This window comes from Eucalyptus grandis, chromosome 11, assembly GCF_016545825.1.
Source record: "Eucalyptus grandis isolate ANBG69807.140 chromosome 11, ASM1654582v1, whole genome shotgun sequence".
NCBI classification, from domain to species: domain Eukaryota; kingdom Viridiplantae; phylum Streptophyta; class Magnoliopsida; order Myrtales; family Myrtaceae; genus Eucalyptus; species Eucalyptus grandis.
In genome coordinates, this window is record NC_052622.1 from 40,564,345 (window position 1) to 40,587,547 (window position 23,203).

A 23,203-nucleotide genomic window follows, 5' to 3' on the forward strand; every position below is an offset into this window, starting at 1 on the left:
TTTTATAATTTTTATAATATTTTTTATGAGTTTATATATATCATTTTAGGCCTCCACGTTCATGGCCCTAGCCCTCATCTATGGCCGGCGATGATCAGCCAACTATCTTGCTAGCCCACAATTGGAGAAAAAGAAGAAAGGAAAAGAGATGATCAGCCAACTATCTTGCTAGCCCACAATTGGAGAAAAAGAAGACAGGAAAAGAGAAGAATAAAGGAAAAAAAAAAAAAGGAGTAATAAAAAATTCAGAAAATTTAAAAAATTATAAAAATTGTTTATATTAATGCTGACTAGCCGTTTTACGTAGAATGACTAGCGTTCATGTCAACAATTTTCAATCAAAATTGGTCGGATGGATGACATTACAAAGCATCAAAATGTTTGAGACTCAATTAGTACAATTGAAAAGTTTATGGTTGAAATGATACAAATGTAATAAGTCTATGAGGTTTTTTGTACTTTTCATTGAGCACATTTGTTAACACAAATAAGTCGGAGGCAAAACACCCTTGTGATTAGGATTAGAGTGCATGAACACGGTTGTTCCATAAATAAATAAATAAATAAAATTTGATTACGTTCACAATCAATCCACACCACAAGGAAAATGCTAAAAGCTCAGTTTACATATTTAATCGATTCTTGTTCGATCGGAATTGCTCTAGTAGCGACGAAGATGAACATAGGAAGTTTCCGCGAAGCCAGGGTCGCAATCAAGAAACCCTGAGAGTTTTATTTCTTCTCATTCAACTTCAAGATTGAAAATAACTTGCGACCCTGAACTTACGATTACAGAAGAGGTTTATACTAACCAACATCTATTATTGGACCGTCCAAATGGTTTAAATTGATAAAATATATGTCCATGATGGAGGTTGAGTAGGTAACCGGTGGCGGGAGGAGACTATATAATAGCATCACCAACAGATAAATCGGCAAAAAAGGCTGCTCTTGCCTCTCTTCATCGATACATTGAAGTTATAGCAGCAATCAATCTCTCCAAGAAGGAAAATTTCATGGCGGCTAATGAAATAGAAGGAATCAAGTGGGTTTAGGTAATATGCAATCTGTACCGTTGTTACATCTCTGTTAGATTTTCTGTCAGCTCTCCGGCTTCTTCAAAACTGGAAAATGGAAAATGACTTCATTTGTTTCTGCGATGTCCTAGACAGTTTTCAATGCCTTCCATACTTAAAGCTGATCATGTTCTGTACCTGTTTTAGGCCTAGCAGTGACAGACATCGAGTCGACGCTTGTCAACCGCTTTTGTTTTGCTCATACTAGAATTATAAAGCAACGACCATCCTGTTTGTCTCAGCCTTCATTTGAGCACAAGGCTGCTTCTCTTCACTAGATTGCCAATCTAGTCACTGCTTATTAAGGAGGATCATCAATTTGAGGAAGATTTTGCCGCTTCCTGATCTCAGCTCCAACAAAGTGAGTACTTGGACTTTTAGTTGAGTTGATTTAATCTCTTAAAATCATGGACGAGTTCAACTCTTTCCACCGAACTCAATTCAACAAGCTCACCATTGCTTCGCCCAGCTTCTAATAGTCAAGTAAAAGATCAACTAAAGGCACGAGCACTTGATTTCTGAATTGGCTGTTCGAAAGATGAATTGTTTCCTATTCGGATCGAAGGGGCCACCGGTGAAGCGGAGAGATGGTTTGAGGATACAACAGGCTGGACGAATTTCATATAGAGGTAGTTAGGGAGGTAATTTTGGTGATTCCATTCCTCTAAGTAATAACTTTTTTTGTCCATCAAGAACACTGCGGTTTCCGTGAAAATCACTACTGCATGGGGAACATCGCTTTAAGAGAATTCCTCAAGAGTCTATGCGATAGTTCTTTCTGGATATATGCAATCTTCTGGAAGCTTCAACAGGAAAATGAGATGTAAGTTTACTTCGACCTCTCTTCCATTTGCTGATGCTTTTTTTCGGCCTTGCAGTAAAGGCATTTGGTGAAACCAAACTAGTTCTTGCTTTAATTAATGAATAAAGCATAGGCAATTCGGTTTTTGGACAAATCAATCAAATAATTTGTAGTAACCCTTTTTAGTCTCATGGATAAAGGTCATGAATATGTATTTGATGCATTGTCCATTTATCCGCTGTATCAGTTAAGCAGACCTTTATAATTCTGTTAGCCATGAATGGAAATGGGCTCCGATCACAGTAATTTCTCTCGTCAAACATAGGACATTGAAGTATAAGAACAGCACCTGTAAAAATTTCCTCTTTTGTTCTTTTTATATAGCTACGGCTTGAAACTATCACACAAATGCATTCCTTTCCCATCCCAGTGGACATATAGCAGATAGTCAAGGGGATTGCCTTTGGGGAATGAATACTGATATTGTGACTGGAGACTCAGTTGATGTTCATAGTATGCTATTTCCATCATCAGAAAGGAGATGCAGAAGTGGGCTACTAGTTTCATGAGAAATGAAAATTTGCTTTGAATTCTCTCAGGTTCCTATCATGGGAAGATTGGCACTACGATTATTCAAAAGTGAGAACATTGACGGGAAATTCTCCTGCTGAACTGTCCACCAGTGATGCGAATCAATCTCTATCCTTTGATGATGATGGTAGCATTATAGACAGGACTGCAAATCAGATCACCTTTGCTGTGGCGAAAACATCAGGTCTTAAGTACAAACTGGGAGAAGGGTATGCTCCTGTTCCTGACATTTCGAACTCTTTTCATCAAACACCAATCCTCAGGTGTTGAGCTTCTATGACAGAGCTAGTTCAATGCATCTCTCTCTATATAAGCCCAGAATATTTCTTGATATGTTCCGAAGATAAATCACTTGCTTTTATTATAAAATGGTAGTTTGACTGAGATTTCATTTTTGCTAGGGTTATTGGTGAAGTGATCTTGACACAGAGCCATTGCTGGGTATCATTGGATGATGTGTTGGCCAGTAACTGCAAATCAGAGACACCTTTCAATGTGAGTATCCTTCCCAGACGACCAATGTTAAACTAGTAGAATGGCTGACTATGGTCATGAGTTCAGTAATAAGAATTGACAATATCTACTTCCTACTGAGCAGATTCCAGATGAATGGTTGCCCCAGATTTCAGCTGGTGTCAAGGTACAGATTCTTAACATGATCCGTTCATAGTAACCACTGGGTCGAACCATGTGATGACTAGAATTCAATGTCGTAATTGCACTATTACAGCATCTCTCTGTCAATATTAAGACAGTTACCTTCAATCACACGTCAATATTGATATATTCAATGCTTATGCAGACTATTCTAGTACTACCTCTTCTTCCACATGGAGTTTTGCAGCTTGGTTCACGTGAAAAGGTGCGCTTGTATGTGGTTTTGCATATCCAACCAAGTATGCCTATTTGTTTTTTTTTTTTTTTTTTTTAATGTATCCAAAAATTTAACCTGCAGGTTCCGGAAATTAAGGAGGCAGTGAATCACATCAAAGCGATGTTTAGTTTGATTGGATATGAACAGGAACGATGTGCACCTTGGACTCCAAACAAGAATCCGACTCACTCATTGTCTTCGCCAATGCCTTTTTTCTTGGATAACATGGATGGTTCCTTGCTTATGGATAGTATCTATTTAAGTGGTATGCAGTCTGAAGGCCCAGAGAATGGTGCCGAAGCAAATCAAGACAGTGTGACTAATTGTCAAGTCATAGGTCAGCTAGAAAATCTCCAACAATCTGATGATAGTGAGACTCTTGTTCTGCCAAAGGGAATTCCTGAAATATCTAACTTACCGAGTCAACCTCTTAATGCAAACCACACGGACATAGTGGATGATAACAATTTGTGGTTTTCTAGTATGGGTGAGGACTCAGTAGTCTTTAAATCTCACAACCTAGGAATGTCCGCAGAATTTTCTCATGAATTATCGAATTCTTGCACCATCGATGATACTTCCGAATGGCCACTCAAAAGCAGGGATATTGAGCATGCAGATCATAAGCCCACGAACAATATGTTAAACTTTCCCACAGATTGTGAGCTGCACAAAGCACTCGGATCATCTTTCCAGGGATGGGCGAGTGAGACATCCGTCTTATTTGAAAATGCATTCAGCGACTTCAGGTTGAGTCATGAAATGGATTACTCTTATGATGTTGAGAGATCAGCCGAGTACCTCTCCAGAGATGATACTGAGTTTCTGTTGGAAGGTGTCATCCCAAATAGAAATGGCAGCTCACATTCTCCTTCACCTAGCGAGTCAAATGATACCAAATTAACAGTCTTGTCAAGGCGATCTGATACTTCCTCTAAGGCACTTAATATTCTCGAAGGAACAACTTCAGGCGAGAATGTCTTTGCTGTGGTTACTCATTGTAAAGACAGGGTTAGTGTTCCGTCTTCTCCAGTTTCCATGAACAGGGTAAGATCATTAATTAAAAAGGAGCGCTGGGATGAAGATCATGCTCCAGCACTGGCCAGGAAGGGAGAGAAGCAATTATCTGGCTCCAAAAGGAGGAGCAGAACAGGTGACAACAAAAAGCCTAGACCAAGAGATAGACAGTTGATCCAGGAGCGACTCCGAGAACTTCGCATACTTGTCCCCAGCAGCATGAAGGTAAGTGCTCTGTCATGTACAGTCTTTACTTTCCAACAATTCCCATAAGTAACTGCCCTATGTAACTTTTCTCTCTGCATTTGATGACGATTTCCAGTGTAGCATAGACAGCCTCCTAGAACGGACAATAAAGCACATGCTCTTCCTGAGAAGGGTGACTCATCAGGCCGAGAAGCTGACAAAATTGGAAACCTTTGAGGTACAACCATATACTATGTTTTTAATGAAATAACGCCAAAATAAACCAATGGGATTGTAGTCTGATGATATCCTCTTGATGCATAAGGTGGTTTTTGGTCAAAACTCAAAGCTCAAATATTCATCTTTAAATTTTGAAATTTGTACTGCTTCTGAAACTGGAACATTATTTGATCAGAATCAAATTCCTGGAACTTTACGTTTTTATGATAAGCATCTCCTCAGGTTGTGATTAAGACCTTACAACATCCACTTCCACCATCATATGACTAACAGAGACATATGCTGCTGTTATTTTACAGCTTTGCCTGATTTATTATGTTGACATGTAATGCAAGTCACACATGTGAGGGAAGACAACTAGCTTGCAAGAATTCAAAAGAGTCCTACTGTTGCAGTATTATTTGTCTAGACATCATTACTCTAGTCAAGACAGACTATAAAAATGAAGATCTGGACTAACCTAGTTGTTTTGGTTTATTTTTACATCCCTAAGTTTGTGGGTCACATCCTCGTCAACCCTTTCCTGGCTGTAGTACTTTCCTGTGAGCCACATGAGAAGATCAAGCACAGATCTATACTATATTGTCGTCGTCAGGAATATCTCATTTCATATTTGCTTAGCCTTAGGTGAAACTGCTTACTCACCAAATGAGATTCACTTTATCATGACATCTGCATGACCCACTGTCTGACAGTCTTTTGAATCTTTGTTAACCCAAACAGCAAAAGGTCGATCTACAAGACAACAAGAATAAGTGGGAATATATACCTTTTAGTGGCGGTTTCCATGGAAGAACTAACTTGACTGTTGAAAGTGGATGCGAGTTCCAAGCCTGCCCTGCACCTATAGCTGTTGAAGATCTTAATCAACCAGGGCACATGCTCATAAAGGTTTGATCTATCTCTCCAACTTTATGCTTCAACTTTTCTTCACATGCAACCTTCTGATTATTAAAATTTCCTATCGCTTCTCATGTGAACCACTTGTGTTGTCCTATTTGTGTGCCTTCAATGGAGATCAAATTCTTGTTAGCGTCTAAGTTCATTGTCCAAAATGGTGATCGACAATCAAATTTCTTGTCTCACTCTGTTCATAAACATTAGAAGGTTTTCCCCTCTTAGATTATTTCCAACGTATTTGTTGAAATTTTGTCTGAACACCATTATATCGAGCCTCTAGCTCTCACAAGCAGAGGATTTGTCAAGAGGAACAAAAATCTCCCCATGCTCACAATCTAATGTTTGGTGTCACTTGAGAACATATTAACATGGTCTTAGTTACTCAAGTACATATGAGTATCTCCTTTTTTACTTCTAGGATCATTGACTTGACGATTGCTACTTTCTGAATCTGCAGGTGATATGCAATGAACAAGGGCTATTCTTAGAGATTGCTCAGGTGATCACACGTCTAGAGTTAACCATTCTTAAAGGACTACTTGAGAATTACTCCAAAGATACCTGGGCCTGTTTTATTGTTGAGGTATCCGATCGTTCATTATTAGCAAAAGTGTCTGTTAGATCAAGATGAAATGCCATCCATACTACAGGCCCACTAAACCTTATTTTTTATCTTGCCAATAGGCTTCCAAGGACTTTCAAAAGATGGATATCTTCTGGCCACTCATGCAACTTCTGCACTGCACAAGAGCTAAAGTTTCAAGCAAGAAATGATGCACTGCCGAAATGGACGATAACATACGGGACTTTTCTACTCATTGTCTGTAACCAGAGGGTCATAACATTCTCAATGTGAATGTATGTCACTTAAATGGATGAAATTGTTGAGAGACAAAAACTGAACTGAATGTTTTGTTAGGTCAATGTAACCCCAAGCTATTTATTTATAACAAAGCCAAAATGTCAAAATTACAATATCACCCTTATTGCCACCATACATAAAATAATTAAAGGAAATAGACAAATATAACCCCATCAACCAAATGCTCTTAAACTCCCCTCAAGTTGGAGCATTGATATCACATAAGCCACTCTCCAACTTTCCTTGATAAAGTGCCAGTGAATCTCTAAATGTTTCGTACAATCATGTTATACTGGCTGTGAGCAATACTCCTAATAGCCTTATTATCACAATATAGCATCATACAAATATGTACAAATACATCAAGATCTTCAAGTAATCTTTTAAGCCATAACGACTCACAAACTCCCCGTTCTATCGCACAAAACTCTACTCCAGCACTAGACTGAGAAATCACATTTTGCATTTTATTGCTCCAAGTTACAAAATTTCCCCCTAAGAAAGGACAATACCAAAAAATAGACCTTTGATCAAGGGATCTAGCCTAATCAATATCTATATAGGTTTAAACTTTCAAGCTATCATGATGAGACAAGAGTCCTTTTCCCAAGAGCAAACTTCAACCACTAAAGGAACTGAAGAATGATAGTATATGAGTAGAGTATGGATCATGCATAATTGACTCACCAGGCTCAGTCAAAAGCAATATCAAGTTAGGTATGGGACAAATAAATCAACTTGTTCACTAACCACTAATAATGACCATTATCCACTGGATCACCATCCTTTTCTCGAAGATGAATATTGGCCTCAATAGGTGTATCAGAGGGACGAAATCCCGATAACTCAACTTCTGTCGAAAGATCAAGGACATACTTCCCTTGGGATACAAAGATATCTTTTGAAGATTTGGTAACTTCAATCCCAACAAAGTATCGGAGCTTTCAAAAATCCTTTATCTCGAACTCTTGTCCAAGAAACATTTTCAACCGGTTGATCTCATCATTATCATTCCCTATAATAACAATTTGTCTACATAGACAACGAAAATAGTGATTTTAGCAGCTAATCTCTTCACAAATAAAGTATCATCAGCATTATTTTGTTTATGCCCAATAAAAATCATTGCTTTTTGAAACTTATCAAACCAAGCTTGAGGTGACTGTTTTGAACCATAAAGTGCACATTTCAACTTACATACTTTACCTGAAGTTTTGCCACAAGAAAAATCTAGAGGAATCTACATATACACCTCTTATTCTAACTCTCCACAAAAAAATGCATTCTTCACATCCAACTATTGAAGATCCTATCCCTAGATAACAACACGCGAAAGTAGAATTCAAACAGTATTCAACTTGGTAATAGGAGCAAAATTTTCTTAATAGTCAATCCCATAAATCCTAGTAAATTCCTTTGCCACCAATCGTGCTTCATATATATTTACAGTACCATCCATTTTTTATTTGACTACAAACAACCACTAACATCCTATCGGTTATTTCTTAGGAAGAAAATTAAGATCCCAAGTGCCATTTTTCTTCAAAGCATGCATCTCCTCCACCATTGCTACCTTCCACTTCTCATATGCAAAAAATTCCTGCCAATTCTATGGAATAGAGATAAAAGATAAAGAAGACACAAACATATGATAAAAACTAGACAAAGAGTCATATGATATAACATGGGAAACAGGGTATTGAGTACAAGTTTTGGTATCCTTTTGAAGTGCAATAGGAAGATCGGGAAAAAGAAACCTCATGAAAAGGAGTAGTAGAATCTGATTTCGCATATGATGACTAAATAAACAATGTATAAGTGGTTTTAGCTTGAGTGTTGGTGGTGGGATCCTTACAATGATACATCTTCAATGTCTCCTCCTGAAGTAGTTGTTCGATTATCTACTCCTTAGGTATTATATTATGCTCTTCTTGTGTTGCATTATTCTTTTCTTTAGGAGGAGGAAAACCATCAGAAACTATTAAAGGACGGTAAATAATATTCTCAAAAACATTTAGAATATGCAATACCTCTACACTAAAACACTCCCCTCGAAGAAGTGGAGTAGAATAATATAAATTAGACTCATGAAAAATCACATTCATAGATAAAATGGTGTGCCTACATTGAGGATGATAACACCTATAACTTTTTTAAGTAGCTGAATACCCAAGAAAAATGCAGCGGAAACCACATGGTTCCAACTTACTCTTAGAGATGGTGTTATGAGCATAACAATTACAACCAATAATTTTAAGTGGAAGAATAAAAGTTTATGATCCTTGTAAAACATTAAAAGGTGTACGGGAATTAAGAATTCTAGTAGGCATTCATCATTACTTCAATACTGAGTTAGGACATGATGGGCAAACACAAGAGACCAAGTGATCTCTAAACAATGTCGGTTCTTTCTTTTAGCAACACCATTTTGTGCTTGGGTATCAACACAACTGGTTTGATGAATAATGTCATAATCAAAGATATACAGTTAAAACTAACTCTCATTGTACTCAGTGCCATTGTCACTGTGAAGAATTTTTATAGTAGCATTGAACTAAGTTTGAACCATTTTACGAAAGATTTGAAAATAGCGAAAAATGTCACTTTTATGTTTCAACAATAAACTCAAGTTGTACTAGAATGACAATCGATAAAAGTGACAGACCATCGATGACCGGAAATAGAAGTACCACGGGAAGGACCTCACACATCAATTGAATCACATTAAAAGGGAAGTGACTTTTATTATTTAAGGATGAATATGTTGATCGAGTTAGTTTAGCCAAAATACAGGCTTCATAATAAAACACTTCCTTATTACAAGCTGAAACAAGACTAGGAAAACTTTTTCTAAAGTGCCTAAAGGAGGATGACCTAATATGCAGTATTGTAGAGGAGACCCGTCATTGTCGAATTAACTTGATGAGGCATATAAGACAAGGTCTAAATAGAAACCCCACTACCCTTGAGGAGAGAAAGACTATCATATAATCTATCATATTAAATCTTCTTCTTCGTTAATAGATCTCGAAGAACACAAAAAGAAAGGAAAAAAAAATGTACTTTACAATTTAATTCTCAAGTTAGACTACTAACACAAAGGAGATTAATAGAGAATGATATGATAAGTAAAATGGAAGACAAGGGAAAAGTAGGGAAATAATTGATAGATCATTTTCCAATAATGGAAGGGAGGGTTCCATTAGCTACACAAACTTTGTCTATGCCGGAAGTAGGGGTGTATATATGAAGATGATTGGAAGAATCTGTCATGTGATATGTAACCCTTGTATTGATGATCCATTGGTTGGAAACAAATGATGCAGTATACCCCTCCCCCCCAAAAAAAGAAGATACCCGAAGTGGTTAGGCTTGAAGTAGAAGGAAAAATGCGAATTTACAACCATTAAAGGAGGTGGCAGCAATAGAAGCTTTCAATAGATGTGGAAATTCTTAAGGTTCCTTTTGGGATAAATCGATATCGGTAATAGGTGCAGCAATAACAGTTTCAATATGGTTTGTGTTATTTTTTGCCTTTCTTTATGCCATTTTTGCCTCAAAATTTGCAAGTTTTCCATGTAACTTCCAGTAGGTAACCTTAGTATGTTACGGCCTATGACAATGCTTACACTTCAAAACTTCTTTAAAGGTATTGTCAGATCAAGTGCATGAATTAGATTTGGCAATAGTGCCAACACTTGTTTGTAGAGTAGTTGGATCTACAATAGACAAATGGAGCATTGTTGTCCTACGGCTTTCAGAGTGAACTAGTGCATAGGATTGTTCCATAGTAAAAAATAGAGACCGACTAAGGACTTGAACACATATATGATCATATTCAACATTCCATCCTGTCAAGAAATCATAAATTCTAATTTTGTGCGCACGCCTCTTGGATATAGCAATATTCACACCATTAATTGGGTGATAATCGGCATAAAGATTTAGCTCTTGCCACTTAGAAAGCACCAACACTCTTCAGGAGCTTTCGTGTCGAATCGGACACTCCAACACATGTTCAACACTTTCCAACACTTAGTCAACACGTGTTGGAAAATCTGACATTTGGTCAACTTTCCCGCACTCTCCAACTTGGAACTCCAACATATGAGTTTCCGGCACATGAAGTCAATTTTAAAACTTTTCAATAAATGAAAGGTCAAACTATATATATATGTGAAAAATAAAAACCAATAATAAATAAGGAAAGAAAAAAAAATCCAATCTTCTATTCTTTTCTGACTCTCGCTCCCATAATAAATAATTCACCCCCAAGTTTTTTCTATTCTCTTTCAACACATCTAGCACGTGAGTTTAGAATGTGAATTGCCTATTTTTTTCTCTAAAAATTATTGGAATGAAGTTGAATTTGTCAAATTGAAACAATGAATAATATTAATAAAAGGTGAATAAATGTTTTTAGTATAAATTCATTCTAGGCTTTTTATTATTATTTATTTATATGTGAATTTCAATAAATTAAAATGATAATTTATTATGTACATATAAAATTATACATTCAATATACAATATGTCCCAATACGTCGGAATTTTTTATTTTTGATAAACGACGTGTCGGCATGTTGTCGTGTATCAATGCCGGTGTTATTTAACTTGCCATAAGCTTTGAAGCTTAGCATAACATTGAGATACAATTATCTCATTCTAAGTGGTGCCATGAACCCTTTTTTCAAAGTTCATACACCTGTGCATTATTATCAAATTGACCATAAGTATCCCTTACAACGATCAAATTTGTGCCACAATATCAAAAGGCAAATATCCTTTTGCAATCTACAGCTGCATCAAATTATGCATAAAAGACATTATCAAAGAATAATTTGAGATCCATTTCCCTTGAGCATTACCTAATGTATATGGCTTCACAAAATTGCTACTGATATGTTTAGTAAGCACATAGCCTACAAGAATGCAAATAGACACCATATCATAAAATTTGTGCCCTCAAGCTTCATAGAGATCGTAGCAAGTTGGATAGAATCGTTACAACCATATCTTGTAGGTGTAGAAAGCATAGTTAAATCCAACTCGAAAAGCATGAAATGAGCAACCGATCCACCAAAACTTGCTAGATAAGGCCAAAAAATTGGATCGAAGTCCTCTTAGTAGGCTAAAGTCGTACTCCAAAAATTAGTTAAATCATATCAAGAGAAGGCGAAATTTTGATTTTTTTCAGGGTTTTGAAAACCTTAAAAAAAACAATAATTCCAATTTTTCCCAAAGAATCTAGAAAAAAGAAAGGAAAAAAAAAGGAATATTCTGGTCCACAATTTTTTTTATTAATCTTGTTCGCCTCTTCAGGATGGTGTTTATGGTGTCTCCTTTAGCAGATGCTACAAGCTAGGTCGTGGTTTCTTCAGACATAGTAGGAGGTTATCCCAACCCTCCTTTTCCTCGAAGGTTCTCCTTGCTGGTGTGGTTATGGTTCTTCGATGAAGGAGTTGCTTCTAGTTCGTCAGAGGCACTATTGGGGCGGGTTCCGACTATCTTGCTCCTTCAAAGCTGCTATCATGTGACCCTCAAATGTGGTGTTGTCGTCCCCCTAGTTTGCTTTTAGTCCGTGACTTGTTTGTTGTGTAGCTGCTACTGTTTTGATGGTTGCTTGCCTCTCCCCTCTTCTGTTGTTGGCCAATGTTTTTGGTTGTCTCTTTGCTGCTGTTTGGCTGCTTTGTTTTTGTTCTTTTGCTATTTGTTGTTTCTCGCTCTCGAAACCCTTCCACTCGTCTTGACTTGTTCTGTCATCATGAGTGTAAGTTTTTTGGTGCCGCGAACCCTTACTGTACAACAATATAGCTTCTTAGTTTAAAAGTCAATATATCTCTTATCCTTTACCCAAAAAAAAAAAAATTGCAGTATTATGGTCTTCACACACGAGATAATTCTAGACCGATGGCAAGGCCAAAAACAATCTCACACAAAAAGATCCAAAGAATTGCAACAAAGGTTGAATTACCTATCATAAACTGCAATAAAACTCTAACTTATCTTATAAATGTGAGATTTATGGCATATACCTGATTTAGAGAATCACCTCAAATCACCTCATTAATACTGTCCTACATTGTTAAAGATAGCAAAGGAGAAGGTGAGAATGAACTACCGAGAGAGGGGGAGGGGGTGGGGGGGGCGGATTGCAAGAGATTGGGGTTATGGTATGGTTTCAGTTCAGATTTGGCTATGATATTATGTTGAGAGGCAAAAATTGAATTGGATACTTGGTAGGTCGACGTGACCCCAAAACCAAAATTACAATATCACCATCGTTACTGTCAGATAAAATAATAATACAAAAAAAGACAAAAGTACTCCCATTAGCCAAATACTCTCAGGAGAAGGTGAGAATGAACTACCAAGAGGGGGGGGGACTGCAAGAGATTGGGGTTATGGTATGGTTTCAATTCAAATCTGGCTATGATATTATGTTGAGAGGCAAAAATTGAATTGGATACTTGGTAAGTTGACGTGACCCCAAAACCAAAATTACAATATCACCCTTATTCTTGTCAAATAAAATAATAATACAAAAAAAGACAAAAGTACTCCCATTAGCCAAATACTCTCAGGAGAAGGTGAGAATGAACTACCAAGAGAGGGGGGGCGGACTGCAGGAGATTGGGGTTATGGTATGGTTTCAATTCAAATCTGGCTATGATATTATGTTGAGAGGCAAAAATTGAATTGGATACTTGGTAAGTTGACGTGACCCCAAAACCAAAATTACAATATCACCCTTGTTACTGTCAAATAAAATAATAATACAAAAAAAGACAAAAGTACTCCAATCAACCAAATACTCTTGGGAGAAGGTGATAATGAACTATCGAGAGAGGGGGAGGTAGGGGTGGGGGAGCAAACTACAAGAGATTGGGGTTATGGTATGATTTCAGTTCAAATTTAGCTATGATATTATGTTGAGAGGCAAAAATTGAATTAGATACTTGGTAGGTTGACGTGACCCCAAAACCAAAATTACAATATCACCCTCGTTACTGTCAGATAAAATAATAATACAAAAAAAGACAAAAGTACTCCAATCAGCCAAATACTCTTAGGAGAAGGTGAGAATGAACTATCGAGAGAGGGGAGAGGGGGAGGGGGTGGGGGTGGACTACAAGAGATTGGGGTTATGGTATGATTTCAGTTCAGATTTGGCTATGATATTATGTTGAGAGGCAAAAAATTGAATTGGATACTTGGTAGGTCGACGTGACCCCAAAAACAAAATTACAATATCACCCTCATTACTGTCGGATAAAATAATAATACAGAAAAAGACAAAAGTACTCCAATCAACCAAATACTCTTGGGAGAAGGTGAGAATGAACTACCGAGAGAGGGGGAGGTAGGGGTGGGGGCGAACTACAAGAGATTGGGGTTATGGTATGGTTTCAGTTCAAATTTAGCTATGATATTATGTTGAGAGGCAAAAATTGAATTGGATACTTGGTAGGTTGACGTGACCCCAAAACCAAAATTACAATATCACCCTCGTTCTGTCAAATAAAATAATAATACAAAAAAGACAAAAGTACTCCAATCAGCCAAATACTCTTAGGAGAAGGTGAGAATGAACTACCGAGAGAGGGGGAGGGGGGGGGGGGGGCGGACTACAAGAGATTGGGGTTATGGTATGGTTTTAGTTCAGATTTGGCTATGATATTATGTTGAGAGGCAAAAATTGAATTGGATACTTGGTAGGTCGACGTGACCCCAAAACCAAAATTACAATATCACCCTCGTTACTGTCGGATAAAATAATAATACAGAAAAAGACAAAAGTACTCCAATCAGCCAAATACTCTCAGTAGAAGTATTGAAATGTACATAGATGAAACTAGAAATCAATGAGAATTTGCATGTTATGTACAAAGAACTGCAATTTCTTCCTAATCCTTGTCAAAGTAGCTCCTGATATATGCTCTTTGTTAGGTAGATTTACCTAAGAAAACACAATATACATCCACATGCCACATGGACCAATTCAATGGAAACCCCTATCCTAACAAAACTGTTATGCCTGGCCCTCACAAGTGACATGTCAGAGATCTACACGGAAACTTCAGCCAGCAACAATGTGTGCCACCACCCACACGCAACATTTCTTGGGAGACAGCCATCGATTGGTACGTGGGAAGGGATATTGCGATCAATTGAATCTCCAAGACCTAGCTGCACGATATATTAACAAAAGCATGAATAGACAGATCAATACTGGTCAGTCGTCAATTTTTGGATCTTAGTAAAGTATTCATTTCACCCCCACCTGTCCGTACTTGTTCCATCCCCAGCTAAAAACTTGTCCATCCTCTTGAAGAGAACCGTAAGAGACAGCAGCAATAACACACGAATGAAAAACTCATCCTCAAATAAAAATTAAAAAGAAGATCATTTGCAAGAGGTGCAGATTATGTTGACAATCTACGAGTAAAAATTGTGTTAGAAACGAAGGATACAAAGCTTTGCTTACCAAGTGACAAAGAACAGGATCAAAACACGAACTAAGTTCAAATGAAGCAGGAAGCTTGTTACTAACTCACAATAGAAGGTTAAAGCAACCATTAAAAACCCACATGACAACCTTTGCTAGAAGCAACAACGTCTCTCGACCCCCAAGCCTGCTCCTTTTTTGTCCTTTTCATTCTAGCACAAAAAAGGACACTTCTTTTTTTAAAGATAAGTAGCTTCAATGGTTGATTCCGTCTACTGAACCAACTTGATCAGCTGTTGAGGGTGGCTTTTGGGAATACAGCCTTTCTAATTTCCTAAATGAACAGAAAGGTTCATGAAATGGAGGAAAGCGACAAGAAGGAAAAAGATGGGGTCAAAGAACAGAAATGGTAACATGCACCATCCACGTGCTGCTTCTTTGGTTGACATAACAAGCGATAAATTGGCTGGCTGAACAACAGTTATATCAGCCTCCATACTTAACATGCTGTTATATAATTGTCTCAAGGGAAAAATATACTGGGTACACCTCCTGCTTGTTAGGCGAGTTAAAGGCCAAGCATCTCTAAATGAATTAGCATGCCACTCATTCAAGGCACTTCCTCTGGTGACATAATTTGATAGGGCTCAGCATTACTGATTGTAACTACAGAGAGCAGCACTTCTCTAGGGCAAGACTTAAAGACAAGATAAACCCCTCAATCACATATATTAATTGACACAAGCAAAGAAAGGCAGTGAACCGCCAAAGGTGGAAAAGTGCCCACAAGAGAATACGAGTGATAATAACATCCCTCAAATAACCCCATTTGCATGGAAGTGTTGTTATCTTACAGGAAAAACTCTCTTTTGAGAGATCAATCTCCCAATTACTTCCCAAACATTGAAGGAAGGAGACACATGTAAACAAATTAAAAAAAGCTAATGGCTCAAGTCAGGATAAATCGGGCGTGGACGGCAAAAACATATCAAATTAGGAAATCCAGGATACAGAAAGAATCAATCATTTGACACATCAAGAAATAAGGTGAAAATGCAGAATCCATTATTTGTTTGTGCATACCTGTCAGTACTGCATTATGACGGGCTCCAGAAGATACCATCATCACTTGCTTACCCTTCCAATCTGGACATTCCAAAAGTCGGGGCAGAGTCTGAATCATCTGTCAAAGAAAGTATTCAAGTCAATAGCATCACAAGACAATAAGGAACCCATGGAAGACAGATCAAAAGAGACTACAGCAGAAATCTACTGGTATCTCATAAGTGGACACACCATCCTCATCGAGGAGCATTAAAGAGATTATGCAGAAGAAATAAAGGTCATCTAGTGAAGCAAATTGATATACAAATGGTGTTAGATGACACTAAACAATTCATTACTCCATCATAGATGCAATCTTGCACAAGATAAGTTAGGCCTGGTACATGCATCATAATTCTAAATTCTTGCATACACAAGCCCAAATATCCTAAGTAACTCAAACTTTCTAATTTATATATATATATATATATTTATATATATATATATATATATATATATATATATATATATATATATATATATATATATATATCACAAAAAAAACCCAAACAATTTTTTAAAATAAATGCGCCCTCCAATTGTTTAGTCAAGAACATCACCGAACTGCTGATGCAATGGCCGAAGGGCCAATTTGCATTATAAAGAAAATAATAAGATCATAATAATTGCTATGGTGGCTAATTGCTAAAAGTTGCTATGTCAGCTACCATGTCATGCATTTAGCAGTGCTCTTGACAGCCAACATAGCAAAAGCTATAATCAATTCAAAAGTTAAATTTGGGCGTCCACTGAATAATTTTCAAAGTTGACAGTATTTTTAGACAAAAGGTACAAAGCTCAGGATTTTTAAAATATATTTTGGCCAATATAAAATGTGTTTGCTGGCAGATGGATTTGAAAGAGTTGGGAAAGCAGCGGATAGCGAGGATATACCTCTGCACTTTCTCCACCAGTCCCTAATTGTCCAAACTGGTTCCCACCAAAGGAATATACTCGACCTTCCGTAGAAACACAGATTGTATGCCAGAGACCAGCAGCAATTCCCCCAATAGCAGTTCCCAGTAAAGAAGATACACAAGTTGGTCTGAGTTGATCATTTGTACTCCCTTGTCCACACTGAATCACAAAAGCAGAACTTAATCAATCAGAGAAGATACAAGACATCCTGCAGTCCTATAGAGATAGAGAGAGGAGCAAAAGGAAGAATTCAATAACAGTGTGCCTATCTCCTCCCATAAGCTATTTAACTCACTTTGTTTTGTTAAACCTTGGTAAATCTTCATCTCAAGAATATCTTCTGCCTATATAGCATTAGGAACCATATAAGGAAGGGCCAGCATGATTTTGTGTAACATTACAAGAAGCCATGGTAGCTCACCTGCCCATAGAGCCCCCATCCAAAAGTTAGCAATGCTCCAGCATCTACAAACAAACAAAAATGAAGACAGAAGCATATTTTAAAATAATTTGCTAATCCGAATAAAGCCAGTAATTTAAAGCACAATTATATTACTATCGAACACACCCATGCCGACGTTGGTAATTATATATAGTAGACAACAAAAATGTCGATGAGGTACATCAATCCAAAGAATTGCAGATGCATGTAATCATTTAAGTCAATTAATATGTTATTCTTGGTTGCTAGATGTCCCTCAATTCCTACCATCTTGTCACTGCTCCATAAGATAATCATTAAAACAAGCACTCAAGGGGGCTTAGATGAGCAAATCATGTCGGTCCCTATAAAGGTGTATCTATTATATTATGCTCTTCAGTTCTAAACAACCGAATGGATATAGAGACCACTGTCAACAACTACAAGCGAGCAGACCTGTAATTACCGCACTATGTCGACCTCCACAAGCAATTCCTTTCACATAATTTCCAGGCGCTTTTGAAGTCTGTATTCCTGAACTGATGCTTCCTTGGCTACTGGTCAGAGCGCCATCTTTACCCGGATTGGGTGTCTGAATGCAAGGTATTAGATGAGGAGAAGACACCATTTTTATCTTGGAACCCAAACCTAGCTGTCCTTCACCTCCATAGCCCCAACCCCAGACCTGTCCCACATCTGAAACTCCGGTAAAAATATGATGAATCAGGTGTCTTGCTTTACATCAAAAATCTTCCATAGCTTCATACTTCAAATAACCTACAAAACTAGATGGGTTAACTAAGAAGAAAGAATGACAGGAAAAAAAGCTGGCACATTTGAAGAGGGTTTACCTGACAAGGCTAAAGAGTGGCGCCCACCAGCAGCAACGGTGCTAATTCTCACTCCAGGTCCCAAGATGACAAGACAAGGTGATGGTGTGAATGTTTCCTCCCCTGGTGTTACACTCTCATTTTCTTGTTTAGCTGATAATACTTTTCTTCGCTTCACAGTTTCTTCAACAACCTTTCTGTCATTAAGTTGACTGACCGTCCCACTATTTGGGCTTGAGGCTTGAGATCTAGGGCTCACTATGGAAAAAAGTAAAATTCTAATTAAAATAGAAGCCCATAATTCCAACGGATCTATGATTATCTACTATTCCATAAAACCACCTTGCTCACTCAATAAAGCACTTTGTCTTGTGAGAACTTCCTTTTGGAAGCTTCCTACAAAAGCCAGATCTGAGATGAGTTTGCCAGAAGGAACACACTCTTTCCAACCCCAAGTGTATGTTTCACCTGGCTCTGCAATATAAAACGTCATGTGAAGAGGAAATAGTTATGAGTCAATAGATAACCAAAAGAGCTCAAGTAATTCTCATGTGATTTCATTCAGATCATGTCTTTCTCTATTGTGTGCACTGCAAACTGTGGCAGATAACTGAAGGGGCTAAATGACATTAATAATTAGATCACTGTTCATTGTTGTCTCAATGACTAATGAAATTTTAACACATCATTTCAAAACCGCAGTTACTAGCATACACAGCGTTTCCACATAAAGAAAATTCACTAACAGGCAATTTGCATACCCTATGAATAATGGAGGGAAGATTGATATAAGCTCATACAACATAACATAACCACAGAATTGCTCAACATGCATACAAAAGAGGAGCAGCAGGAAGGGTGGTACCTGTTACTGTAACACAATGAGCCCAACCAGCAGCAGCCTTCAAAACCGACGCTTGAGTAGGGAGAGGAAAAGGCTCTGGAGTATCCTTAACAATTGCAATCAAGAAGATGCGAATCAATACCAAATCAAGGCAGAAATAGAAATCTTGTGAGCTAGAGAATAGATATTATTTACCCCATGCTTTCCTGATGTCATGTAGCTTTGACCTTCATCATCTGCTGAACCCCAAGTAATTAGCTTTCCAGAATCTGATCCCTCATTTTTTTCAAATAAAATAGATTAGCAATATCAACATGTATGTGAGAGAGAGAGAGAGAGAGAGAGAGAGAGGGGACATGAGAAGGGGTTTACAACAGCCAGTTCCAATCCAATATTAGTTAAAGCAAATGTATGATAGACTCAAAAGTCCAACTTAGCTGTGACCATTAAGGGTGATAAGTTCTAAGTGCCTAGAACCTATCCTGTTAGGACTGGTTCCCAGTTTTGGAAACTGAAACCTACCTTCTTTGCCCTTGTACCAACCTTAGAACCTACCCTATTTTTCTAGTCCGGTTCCATGGTCTACCCGAAAACCTATTTTTCTGTTGTTCATATTTCTTGTTTCATTTTTTATAGCAAAATAATATGGGCAACAAAGCGGTTCAAAGTAAGAGATAGACAAGGGCAAGCAAGCGAAGGCAAGTCAGGAACAAGCGAGGGTTACAAGGCTTGAATGAGAGAGAGAGAGAGAGAGAGAGTCGAAAAGTGCCTAAGTGAGGTTGCAGAGTACAAAGAGAAAAAAAGAGAGAAAAAGATACCAAGAGAAAAGCTGGGGTTTGAAGCCTTTATGAAACCGGTTCCAAATTTGATCCTATTGGTCCAGTTCTCGAGTGGTTTCTCACTCGGAACCAGTCCGGTTCTCAATGAGAACCTAGAACTGGACCAGTTTTCAAGGCAGTCCAGTCCGATTCCCAGGTACAACAGTCCAATTGCTCAACCCTTGACCATGTTGGTTCAGTGAATCTTAAACTCATGATATCCAATGATTCTTGTTAATTTTTCTTCCATTCCAGTAATGCTGCTTATCCAAATTGGTCCACTTTTTTTTTTTTTTTTTTTTTTTTTTTGGGAAAACGAATTCATGAACCCAATGACAGTTTTGGATATTTGCTGCTCCAGCTAGTGGTTGCTCTCATTATTTCCTTCCGGCTTCTACACAAGAGAGTATCAATTGCTGATTCGAACTCCGCCCTAGACTTTGATGCTAGAAATATGAATTCGACTAATATAAGCTATGAGCCCTAGCATTAAACAAGAGCTCTACTTATTCAATCAAATAGTGTTGCGCCAACAAATCACAGATCAAGTAAAAAAGTGGAACGAAGAAATTTTCAGCAATCAACACTCACTACAAACGGACGAGAATCAATATTTTCGAAAGCACAAATTGATCAGCAACGGTCACACAAGATGACTCGAAGAGCATCAATCAAGCCCTTTTGAGGAAGCGATGAACGAGCTCTCCTCACCTGAGACCGCCATGGCGAACCCGCAGCCGCCGCCGAAGACGTCCTTCCACGAGTCTCCGCCGGGGTCCCGCGCCGGCGTCGGAGAGAGCATCGGCGACTTCTCCGGCGAGGCTCCGGGGAGATAACCGCACATGTACACCACATTCCGCCTCCTCTCCTCCTCCATCTTCACCCGGTCCTCCCCTCTCTCCCTCCGCGCCGTTCGTTGCCATCGAAACGCCGGCGACCCGAGGCAACAGGAAGCAACCGGAAATCGGCCGGCCAACCTCTCCGATCTCCAATCTGAGTGGACTCCGATAGAGAGAGAGAGAGATGGCAGAAAGGAGAGTTCTTGCTGAGGGAAAGATGGGGAGAGGGGAGACGTATCATTTCCAGGGATGTAGAGGGTGCCACGTCGGACGCCACGTCGTCGGGAGCACACGTGGCGCGATCTGGGCCGCGAGTGGGGATTGTTCCCCGTCCTCGTGGGCCCCACGGATCTCCCTGGGCGGATGTTTCTGGAAGAGGAAGGGGAAAGCTCGTTTTTTGTTTTTTTGTTTTTCCTCGGTTTGGAAGGTGCCACGTGGTGGGATCTCAATGGGCTGTTGTCGCTGGTTCAGCCCCGAGTGCGCTTAGTTTAATGCGCTCGAGGTGGGTTTATCAATTGCACGCCGCGAGTCCCGTTCGACAGGGAAAGATTCGTCGTACCCGGTCGCGGCACGCCTCCAGCCGTCGATCCTTGATCGCGCGTGCGATCTGACGAGACGGACGGACAGGAAATTGACGCGACTCTGCCCCCAAGCCGTTCATCAATGCGGTTGTTAAGTTAGAATTTGCAGCCTTGACTATGATTTGTGTCCTGCCCCCCCGGTCGACTTCTTTATTTATGCACTTATAAAGTTGAGAGGTTGCTTGTGATTTTGCCGAGGATGATGTGTTTGGCATGGGCACCATAAAAGTGTCGATTATTAAAGTTTAAAAAAGAAGAAGAGGAAAGAACCTCAAGAAATGCTAAATTATGGCAATTATGCATATTTAGCATAATTTCTCTTTTTTTTTTTTGGTGACATAAAAGATTCAAATTTTTACCGTTGATGTATCCATCTTTTGTCATTGCTCCGTCCAAAATCGAGGTTAGAAGTCCAATGTGGTGACTTAGTAAACGGAGATTTCTATATTTCCTTTCCTCCTTGTTCTTCCTTGATTTGTAACTAGATGGTGCCATCTGCCATCGCCCTCATCATTGTCATCGGCAATGTCGATGCTTCACTCTATTATTTTATCTATTTCTCTCTCGCTCGTCATTATGTGCTCCAAGACGGCAGCACAGTGATGGACACCATCCCCACCTCTGTCCCTCTCTCGAAGCAAGGCTTGAGCTTGGCTTCCCACCTTTGCATCTTCACATTCCAACACGCCAAGGCCAACTCCATATTCATCCCCCCCCTTGCTCTTACATCTGGGTCCATCCGAAACCCTTTGTCCTCTTTCTCTGTCTTGAATTTGTCCCATAAGTTTGTGATGAAATTACTCTGATGATGGGATTATGTTTTTGTTGTTTCTTTGGCGTCACTTTGTGATTTGAAGGAATGAAGCAATTCAATGTAATTACTATCTTCTTCTTCTTTTGTCTACTATTACTTGCCATCTCAGATCTTTGTCAATCTTAGGTATTTGATGATGTGAGGACTAAGCTCCATATCTCTAAGGTCACACGGAGGCTGGCCTTGATCTCAAATTAAGACTAATTTGTCAAATCCAAGATCTTGACCTCTTTGATGGCCTGCGAGGGTCGATGGCCCTCTTCAATGAAGCTTGAACAGCAATCGCAATACTAACTAAAAGCTGTCTTGTTAAAAAAAAAAAAAAATTACAGTTTTTTCTTATCTTTTTCTAATATGGAGCTTGCGTGGCACTAGATTAGGGCCACTTGTCCTTAAAAAATATTAGTAATGCAATGACAAAGATTTTTAGCGGCAGTTTGTAAGGAAACCATGACAAAGGTTTTGTGTCTCACACAAACATAAATTTGAGATTTTTAGTCTTACAAAAAAAAATTAGATTAAATATGTTATAGAAACTATAGTTTTGGGTTTTTTGATATTTTTTTCGAAAGAAAAAAAATTGTAATCGATGAACAAAGATCTTCTGTTTTGGAAAGTGTCTTCTTTGGTATCTCAATGAATTTCAACCATTAACATATTAAACAATTTCAAAATTAATAAATTTTACGGAAAAATCACTGTTAAGATTATTGAGGGACCAACGTGAGCATAAATTGAATAGGGGATCTCTTTCCAAAATGTAAATAGGTAGAGTCTGAGAATGCTCCATACTAGCCTCTCCCGAAACTTCGGCTATATCAAGAATACAATTGAAAAATATTATCTTTGGCTTGCAAGATCTTATGGCAAGATAAAGGGTCAATGTGCTGTAATAATCACTTAAAATATATATCGAAGTCATTGTTGTGCACGCATTAGATGGATAGAAACCCACTTCTATTTTAGTCAGGCCATTGACTTGTGCCTAAGGTAATTAGCCAATCAAGAAATCATGATTACTCAAGAAAGCCAGGATC

At 38.4% G+C, this 23,203-nt stretch overlaps 2 protein-coding genes across 6 annotated transcripts; one reads left to right on the plus strand and one right to left on the minus strand.

The window, feature by feature from the left end:
• The first annotated feature begins 896 nt into the window (after nucleotides 1–896).
• On the plus strand, nucleotides 897–6,666 carry LOC104426432 (transcription factor LHW). Of its 5 annotated transcripts, none has more exons than XM_010039492.3 (12): nucleotides 897–1,055; nucleotides 1,224–1,437; nucleotides 1,546–1,899; nucleotides 2,478–2,678; nucleotides 2,871–2,964; nucleotides 3,068–3,109; nucleotides 3,272–3,331; nucleotides 3,425–4,585; nucleotides 4,683–4,784; nucleotides 5,510–5,677; nucleotides 6,144–6,269; nucleotides 6,371–6,666. In XM_010039492.3, exons 3-12 carry the CDS (start codon nucleotides 1,802–1,804, stop codon nucleotides 6,458–6,460), a joined length of 2,142 nt encoding a protein of 713 aa, XP_010037794.2. In that variant the 5' UTR covers nucleotides 897–1,055; nucleotides 1,224–1,437; nucleotides 1,546–1,801; the 3' UTR covers nucleotides 6,461–6,666. The 5 variants fall into 5 exon arrangements, with proteins under 5 accessions (XP_010037794.2, XP_010037793.2, XP_039161345.1 ...); XM_039305410.1 differs by having other exon boundaries at nucleotides 909–1,055; nucleotides 1,319–1,437; XM_010039491.3 differs by having other exon boundaries at nucleotides 1,224–1,899.
• A 7,668-nt stretch (nucleotides 6,667–14,334) lies between these two features.
• On the minus strand, nucleotides 14,335–20,871 carry LOC104426433 (ultraviolet-B receptor UVR8). Its single transcript, XM_010039496.3, has 11 exons — nucleotides 20,644–20,871; nucleotides 19,310–19,383; nucleotides 19,136–19,220; nucleotides 18,622–18,744; nucleotides 18,292–18,528; nucleotides 17,897–18,136; nucleotides 17,441–17,484; nucleotides 16,996–17,178; nucleotides 16,081–16,180; nucleotides 14,833–14,876; nucleotides 14,335–14,734 (listed from the first exon to the last, which is right to left on the minus strand). The coding sequence occupies exons 1-11, from the start codon at nucleotides 20,807–20,809 to the stop codon at nucleotides 14,594–14,596; spliced, it is 1,437 nt and encodes a 478-aa protein (XP_010037798.2). The 5' UTR covers nucleotides 20,810–20,871; the 3' UTR covers nucleotides 14,335–14,593.
• Nucleotides 20,872–23,203: the final 2,332 nt, after the last annotated feature.

Excerpts from the sequence above, each read along its gene's own strand:
- LOC104426432 (XM_010039491.3), top strand. The coding sequence starts at position 1,802 with ATGGGGAACATCGCTTTAAGAGAATTCCTCAAGAGTCTATGCGATAGT. Across the intron at positions 4,586-4,682 it reads TTGTCCCCAGCAGCATGAAG|TGTAGCATAGACAGCCTCCT; the intron begins GTAAGTGCTCTG and ends GACGATTTCCAG. Across the intron at positions 6,270-6,370 it reads GGGCCTGTTTTATTGTTGAG|GCTTCCAAGGACTTTCAAAA; the intron begins GTATCCGATCGT and ends TCTTGCCAATAG.
- LOC104426433 (XM_010039496.3), bottom strand. The coding sequence starts at position 20,809 with ATGGAGGAGGAGAGGAGGCGGAATGTGGTGTACATGTGCGGTTATCTC. Across the intron at positions 19,221-19,309 it reads TGACATCAGGAAAGCATGGG|GATACTCCAGAGCCTTTTCC; the intron begins GTAAATAATATC and ends GCAATTGTTAAG. Across the intron at positions 17,485-17,896 it reads ACATAGTGCGGTAATTACAG|ATGCTGGAGCATTGCTAACT; the intron begins GTCTGCTCGCTT and ends GTTTGTTTGTAG.